An 8,610-nucleotide genomic window follows, 5' to 3' on the forward strand; every position below is an offset into this window, starting at 1 on the left:
AGCTCAGTTTGGGTGGCAATACTAACATTAAGTTTCAGAGTCTTAGGGTAAAGAAAGTGGCATTTTTTTTGGAACTTTTGAAGACAATGCAAGTTTGAAAGGAAAATCAGAACTTGGAAAATAGGTAGTAAGTATCTGTTTTGAAAACTACTCAGTGTGCTGTTTTTATTTAAAAAAAAAAAAAAGTATGCAAGTTCTTCAAAGATTAAGGCTTCTTTATTTCTTGTTAGCCTGTATTGTTAGTGATATGACTATTGAGCAAAGAAGCTTCTTGTTATGCACACTAGGCTTGTCTCTGTTAACAAGTAATAAAGCAAGTAATAAACAGTCAGTGCTAGGAACTTGAATGTTTTGCAAGTGTTGAGTTCCAGATTTAAATCAGCTTCCTCATTTGTTACTTTTAAATTCTTGGAGATGTTTACATTAAACGTGTATCCTCAAAACCATGACTTACTAGATTAACTGGTGGCCTTCAAGATCACAGCTTTTGAATGTTTTTACTATCCTGAAACTCTTGATTTTTTACTCTTAGGTCTCCTTGCCTAGTGAAAGCTGCTATACAAGTTGAGGTGTTTAGACTAACAGTTAGAAATGTGCCTTGTGTGTTTGTGTTTCCTGCTTCGTGGAAGTTAGCAAAGACTTGAGGAAGTTGCAATGTGCAGTGGCAGCTCTTCCAGAACCAACAAATACACTTAGAAGTAATCAGACTCCTGCCATCCTTTGAGGTTTTATTTTTTAAGGATGTGTTTAAGCAAAAAGGTGCAACTTTTTGGTCTTACTTTTCTGAGATGTCTACAAGGTTTTTTTTACAGGTTAAAAGCCAAAATGGGCTATCACTTCTGTTCTTGACTTTGATGCCTAGGTAAGTGTTTGTACTTGTGTTCTCAGCAGTCTGTGAATGTGCCAGTTTAGAAAGAATGCTGCCATGTGGAAGAGCTGGATTTACTCTGCTGAAATCCAAGACTCTGAACAGCTCCTGAAAATGTAGGTGTTTCAGAGATGTGCTGTGTTCACACTAACTTGTTGCTCTGATTTCTCAAGGTCTTTGAAGAGCTCTTACTTGATGCAGACTGGAGTGTGAATGCTGGGAGCTGGATGTGGTTATCCTGTAGTTCCTTCTTTCAGCAGTTTTTCCACTGCTACTGTCCAGTGGGTTTTGGCAGAAGAACTGACCCAAATGGAGATTATATCAGGTAATTCACAGTCCAGAGGTTACAGTAATTTGTAGACGTTGCTTAAATTGTCAAATAGCTTAAATAGCTTGATATTTAAAATGTTGTTCTTTTTTTTTTTTTAAAGACGTTACTTGCCTGTACTTAGAGGTTTCCCTGCAAAATACATCTATGATCCTTGGAATGCCCCAGAGAGCATCCAGAAGGCTGCAAAATGTATTATAGGAGTTAATTATCCCAAACCAATGGTAAATCATGCTGAAGCAAGCCGTCTGAATATTGAGAGGATGAAACAAATTTACCAGCAGCTTTCCCGATACAGAGGACTGGGTATGGCTATTGGCTTTATTTATTTGAAAACTTCTCTCTCCTTCTAGCAATTAATAGCTTCATTCCATAGTCATGGTTAGTTAGGTGTGAGGTCTGTGTTGTGACCAGGGTTGTATATCCAAATATATGAAAATATTAAATGTACCCAAGAAGAGCAAAAAGGGATTGATTGGGCTGTCTGTTTCCAAATCTTTTCCAGAAAACTTTTTATTTAGGTTTATGGAAGCTTTTGGGTAAACTGGGTTGAGTGAGTGTTGTGATACTTCTGTACAGCTAAGTTTTAATAACGGTGATTAGGTTCATAACTTCAGTCATAGCATATATGTGCACGTGCTGTTGCTCAGATGCTGATGCAAGCTGTGATAGCATTCTTCCTAGTTAGCAAAAACCATCCCCTTTGCTGTGAGAAGCAAACCACGTGCATTTACGTGGTTCAGAAATGTATAAGCAGTCTGTGTTCTGTTAATAATGGATATTGAATCAGGATGCAATGCAGTCTAGTGCAGTATGTTGAATACTTTAATGCATATTGGAAAAATTATACAGAACATTATATGGAAAATGCCCACTAAGTAATTATGAGCTAGAATTACTTGGCAAGATCCCAGCAATAGGGGAGATGGAGAGATGCTCTGTTATAGAGGTAAACTGCTCAGGGTGAGGATGGAGAATTGGCCTTCATGAGTAACAAAGCATGCTATTTTTAATTTTTTTTTGTCTTTACATTTTATTTCATTACTTAGGTCTTCTTGCAACAGTGCCTTCTAATCCAAACGGAAATGGAAGTGGTGGGCTAATGGGCTTCTCACCAGGAGAAAGCGTTTCTGGTTGTGGTAGTACAGGAGGTCAGTCAAATTCTTTTTTCATACATGGAAGTACTGGAACTGAACTGCCCAAACATCTTCTATAAGGCCTTTGCCGTTATGTATAATTAAGAGCTGTTCTCACAAGACAGTTCTCAGTGCAAATCACTTATGCATATTCAGATTTCTTCGCTGTTTGGCAGTATTTATATAAAGACATCTTCAGATCTTTTTTAATCTCAAACATAGAAGAAAAATTTGTACTGTTTCTATTCCCCCCAAATCATTTATTAATGTGTGTCAAAGGGTTTGATTTCAAAAGCATTAGAATGTGATCTTTTAGAAATCCAAGCATCCTGATATCTGCAATAAGTAGTGATTTTTGAATTTTCAAATCAGAACTGTTAATCCGTAAATTTTCTTCCGTCAGCATTAGATTGCTTACTGGAATCTACCATAGCACTAACAACAGTATGATTGACAGTGTCTGTAAGAACTTAATACAGAATTTATCAAATGGTTTTGATGAAAGTTTTTATGCTATTAATATTCCTAATGTAGCATACCAAGATTAACAGGTTATTAAGGAAAAAAAATACAACATTGGGACTTCATGTTGTGTAATCCAGCAGTGGGAAGGGGGAGACAATTGGAAAAAGGTAAAACCTTTTGGTTGAGATAAAGACAGTTTAATAGGACAGAAGAAGAAAGGGAAAATAATAATAAATGTGTGTGTATGTACATATATATACAAACAAATGATACACGATGCAATTGCTTGCCACCCTCCCAGCCAACCCCCCAAGTTTTATTGTTCTGCGTGACACCCTATGGCATGGGCTATCCCTTGGCTGCTTGGGGTCAGCTGTCCTGTCTGTGGTCCCCTCCCAGCTTCTTGTGCAGCCTCAGCCTCTTTGCTGCAGGGCAGCACAAGAAGCTGACAGGTACTTGACTCACTGATAGCACTGCTCAGCAACAAGTCAAACATCGGTGCTATTAACATTATTTTTCTCCTAAATCCAAAACACAACATCACCCCGGGTCACCATGAGAAAAATTAACTCAATCTCAGCCAAAATAAGGACACTTTTCCTAATATCTAGTCTAATATGTAATAAAATTTCTTTACCATGAGGGTGTTCAAATGCTGGGAGAGGCATCCTGGCAAAGTGGTTGATGCCCCCGTGCTTGTCAGTGTTCAAGAGGCATTTGGGCAATGCCCTTAAATTAATATGCTTTAACTTTTGGTTAGTCCTCAAGTGGTCAGGCAGGTCCCTTCCAAGTCAGCTATTCTAGTTAATTCTATGATGTTTTTAACTCTGTATAAATCCCTGATGCATCATCATCTTGAACGCTATGTATACCTTAGACTCCTCCTTGTTAAAGGCTAGGACAGAACTGAAAATTTACTGTTTTTATCTTCTCCTGAGGCTTTGGTCAAAGTTAAAAGCAAATTGCAGCAGAAGGTGGACTTTACCATTAGAGAAAGGAAGTCTAGACTTCTTAAAGCTGGGTGCTTGGGCTTTTCTTTCTTTTAAGTTGAGGGATTCAGAAGGTAAGAAGGACTTAGTTAAACAACTAGCATGTACACTCTTTCAAGTGTATGTGTATATGCATGGTCTACTTTTACTTTTCGTATCAAACTTACACATTTTGTAGGAGGTTACTGTGCGTTTATCCAAATTTGCAAGTTTGAATTTGAAAAGTTGAAACCATTAGAACTTTGGACCTGTTCGGAGGTAGTTTAACAAATAAACAGAAAAGAACAAACAAAACAAACCCAAAGCCATGCTCAGTCTACCTCTTGAAGGGGGATATAGGTGGAGGGATGTCTTTTAAATTCCCAAATTTAATTGTTTACATTTTTTTCCTGCTTCACTAGGAGCTCAACTGGGAACTGGTGATGGTCAGACAGTTGGTGTTCAGACCTGTGCCCTGGGAGACTCTCATGCAGGAACAAGTGGGATTCAGCAGCAAGGTATTACGGGAGTGCTTGTCTGTAGAGGATCTCCAGGTTCTCACAACTATGGAAAAAAAAGACAAAACATAAATATAAAATGCATGAATTTTTGGTGGCAGCTGCTGTCTATAACTTGGAACTGGCCTTGTTTCTGTTCTTGAAACATAAAAATTATGTCTTAGAGTAAACTTGCTTGTCTTGTCACTTCTATCTTTCAAATACTCATCTAGAATAATATTTCTGTTTTGAAGGGGGGATCACAAGCGTGACTAAACAAAATTATTGAACATTATTCTAGGCTACTTCAAATGCACAATACTGGAAGACAAACTTTCACTTCATGCATTTGATTGCAAAATTTGCATGTTATCTTTTTTCCCTGATTTCATTACCACTCTTTCCATGTGTAATCAACTTTCACAATCTTGTGTGGATACTCATTTAATTTGTTTCCATAATTGTTAGTTGCTTTGCACAGTGATTGAAGATGTGGTTTGTAGTAGGTCAGCGTTGCAAGCAAATTTAGCGTAACTGTCTCTTCCTTGCAGTCTTAACAGACGCTGTATGTTTACTGGTCACGAAAGACTAATCTGTTTTGTTTAAATACCCAGAACACCACAACAGAATAAGAAATGTTGCAACTGCTTTTGCTAATTTGCACTACTTATATGGGATGCATAATGCATTATGTCAGGGTTGCCAGTGGATAGCTTACACGAGCCAGAAAAAAATTAAAATCTTTTGTTACTTATGTTTTTTCTACAGCATAATTTTGCTAAGGATTTGCTATTATTTCTATAAAAGAATAGTTAGACGATGAGAAGATGTGAAAGTACAAATAATAAAAATTCATAGCAACGTAGAATATATTAATGTTTAAACACATTAACTTCTGTTTCCTACAAATACAGTGCATAACTATGCATGCACATACTGTATTTTTCATTGTGCATATTTATTTAATTTTTATTTAATTGCCATAGATTCTGTTATGAGGATATTATTTTTTTTTTTTTTTTGAGATAAGAACTCTTTCATTCAGGATGGTGTTGCAGGATTTTTCTTGATGAAGGAAAATAAATCAATTGGCTTTTTTGTTGTTGTAAGGAACGTAACTGCACTGATTTGCAGTTCTGGATTTTATTTGTTATAATATCTACTGTATCTGAACAGGTTACTGTCAAGCAAGTAGTATCTTACACTATGCCCATGGAGACAATCAACAATCACACTTATTGCAAGCAGGTAATTTAAAAACAAAACAAAAAAAAAAGTGAATATATAAAAGTATAATAGAGTCTTGGTATAAATCCTTGATATAAATACCGGTTTTAAATTATCAGGAAGAACATCCCTTGGTACTGGTATTAGTGCAGGGAAACGCCCAAATCCAGAAGAGGAAACTCAGAGCGTTGGGCCAAAAGTCCAGCGACAGAGCACAAATTGAACTGGTAAGAACTGCAAAGCCTTAAATTTATCCTGTTAATGAATAAATTACTGTACAGATTTACCATGTGTACTATGCTGCAGTGCAAAGATCTTAAATTTTTGCTCCAGATCTTTCAGTTGCAGGTGCTGTACAGACCAAAAACAAACAAAAATCCTTGCTCTGGAGAGCTTATGAGGTATGAGAGCAGAAATAGTTATAAAAATAGAAGTAGGCCAGTGGTTATTGGACACATTATTTGAGGTATTAAGGAAAGTTAAGGAAAGGGACATGGTTGAACTGTGGTTTTCTACACATTAGCAGAGCTGTTTATGTAGCTTCAGTTACTCTATGCTCCTGCATCTTGCCTTAAATTGTGTCAGCAACAGTTTGTGTGAGCGTACAGTGACCTGAATCAGGAGACTAACACAGCCTAAAAGGATAGTCTCAGAGCTTGGATGAGTTTTAGACATACAAATGGACTAAGGAGAACATGTTTTCAAAAGACACAATAAAAGAGTGCAAAATGCTGCTGTAGTTATTGGATGTGAAGATCTAGAGAGAAGAACGATATGAAGACTCGGGCATTTGACATTGGTCTGTAACCTGAGCAGGATGCTCAGATGGACAAAGTTTGTCAAGAAAGCTGTGGTAGAAAGTATTTGAATCTGGAGAAGGATGTGTTCCTGGGTATATGTGAATAGGTGTGAAAATGTGTAGAAGGAAGCAGAAATTGTGCAAGCAGTTTGATTTGTGTGTAGTCATCAACAGAGAAGTTAACTGGATTTTGTGTTTTGGATAAATATACTTAGGAACAGCACAGAAAAAGAAAAGCAGACAAAAAATGTTATACCCCTTCTCCTAGTGAGCATGAGCTGAAAGAAATGAGGAAGATTACCTGCAAGACATGTTAGAGTAATGACTTCAGAGGAAATCAAGAATGGAGGTCTGTCTGAAAGAAGGGGGGACAAGATTCAACAGTAAGAGTGTGGCTGTCTAGATTAAAGGTGGTTGACATGCCATTCCATCCTTATCTTTCATAAAAGAGGTTTAAGAGTTGGTCATTATGGAGTTTGAAGAATACAGAAGAAAAATAATATGTGAGGCACTGGTGAAATTGGAAGGCAGGGATTCCATGCAGCAAGTATAGAAAATGCATTCAGCATCTCTAGAGGTAAAAAGGGAAATTCAATCTACTTCATTTGGTTTTGACAGCAAGATCTAATTTTGCTTGTTATGTGGTGTCAGCACTTTGACAAAGTCATTGCAGTGCATTATGAACAATTGTATTGCGCTGATTCAGTGCAGCGAAGAATCACAGCATTGTTTCCATAATGCCTGTTGCTTGTTTCTAGAAGAAGTGAGCTGAAACCCCAGAAACTGATGGATCTTTTCTCGCAAACATGGAGTGCTGTAAACCGTGCTTCTCTGTTCTCAAATTGTATTTTGGTACTTCAGTGTGCCTGAGTGGAATGCAATTACAAGAGTCCATGTTTCAGTAGATGTCTGATCCTTAGTATGTGTAGATTCATTCAGCATCCATGTTTTGTATTCCAGAATTCCTTAGGTGCTCGTGTCTGTGTAGAAGAGTGAACTGCAGAGTGAACGTCTGGTTCCTGTCTAAGCTCTTTTTCAATTGAGAGACAGGTTGGAGGGGTTCCTAGTTTGGCAGAGAAGACTGACTTTTGTTAGGGGTGTTCAAAGCGTGCTGCGAGAGCATGACAGTCAAATGTAAAGATCAGCCAAGAACATATTCAGAAACACTGCTGGCAAAAGGGTGTGCACATTCTGAATAGTGTTAAGCTACAGAGGCTGTGGGTTGTTTTTTTTTGTTTTGTTTTGTTTTTGTTTTCCCCTTTTGGTCTCTAAAGAGTAAGAAATGAGAACTCAGAGTATTTGAGCCAGTATGAATGGGACAAGGCTTACTGCACAGAGAAGGGGGGAAGAGTTGTTTTCCTTGAATTATTTCTGCCTTTTTTCAAAGCCTGCATGACAAAGTGCTTAAGATATTTTTTTTCTTGCAGCATTACTGGAAGAGAAGATACTACTCAACACCCCGGATGAAGTTTCTGCTACTCTGTATTGGAACTAAAGAGTTGTGAGAGTACTTGTACTAAAATAACATACTTTTTCATAAGTTATTTTAAATTGTTCTCAGTTGTTGTAAACAAGTTCAATTTTTGGAATGCGTTGTTTCTAACTGGCATTTCTATGGTTTTTAACTTTTTAATGACTCTTTCACAAAGGACAAATTGAGTTTTGTATATAAAGTTATTTGGTGAAGTATTTGCTAACTTAATGTAAATACAAACATTCATGATTAGTGATAGACCCATCAATATATTTTTGATAATCTTTCATGTATATGGTTGTAGGAAGAGCTGTAGTGATGTTCTGTAAAATGGATGGACATAGAAAGCTTTGAAGTTTTTAAACTGCTATTATTTTTAGATCCCAGAATTTGATGTCTGTATGATCAACTTCAAATTTTCATAATGTAAGTGCTTAGGACTGTGTTTAATCAAATACAGTAGAATTGTAACCTTCATTAATTGCATCTGTATATAAGTCATATGCCAATTTTTGTCAAATTGTAAAATTTTCATGTATATGTCCAGTCCTTGTATTTCTCAGTTGCCTTGTTCAGTAATGACATACATTGTTATTAAAAAATTACATATGGATACATGTCTTCATGTGTGCTGTTGTTTGAGAACATATTTCCAAGCAAAATGGGAAAAAGGAGGGAAATGTAATTTTTTAGACTTAATCTGGAAGCCACAAACAGTGAACTATTAACTTTCACTTTCATGCCACTGAAGCAAAACACTATTCAAATTATATGGGCCTTTGTTGAAATTGTGTGCATCTATTCTGAACATCAGATGTTTTTCACAATTAAGTTATTAGGTGTTTCTT

The 8,610-nt window shown here is 36.7% G+C and overlaps 1 protein-coding gene across 1 annotated transcript in view; it reads left to right on the forward strand.

The window, feature by feature from the left end:
• CRY1 (cryptochrome circadian regulator 1) overlaps nt 1–8,325 on the forward strand; it is a 37,791-nt gene extending 29,466 nt beyond the window's left edge. The window contains exons 8-14 of the mRNA XM_084292360.1: nt 1,042–1,193; nt 1,300–1,502; nt 2,246–2,347; nt 4,188–4,283; nt 5,439–5,510; nt 5,609–5,716; nt 7,716–8,325. Of these exons, the coding sequence (XP_084148486.1) occupies nt 1,042–1,193; nt 1,300–1,502; nt 2,246–2,347; nt 4,188–4,283; nt 5,439–5,510; nt 5,609–5,712 (729 nt within the window). The 3' untranslated portion in view covers nt 5,713–5,716; nt 7,716–8,325. The remainder of the gene's footprint in view (nt 1–1,041; nt 1,194–1,299; nt 1,503–2,245; nt 2,348–4,187; nt 4,284–5,438; nt 5,511–5,608; nt 5,717–7,715) is intronic.
• Nucleotides 8,326–8,610: the final 285 nt, after the last annotated feature.

This window comes from Netta rufina, assembly GCF_964035555.1.
Source record: "Netta rufina genome assembly, chromosome: 1".
NCBI classification, from domain to species: Eukaryota; Metazoa; Chordata; class Aves; order Anseriformes; family Anatidae; genus Netta; species Netta rufina.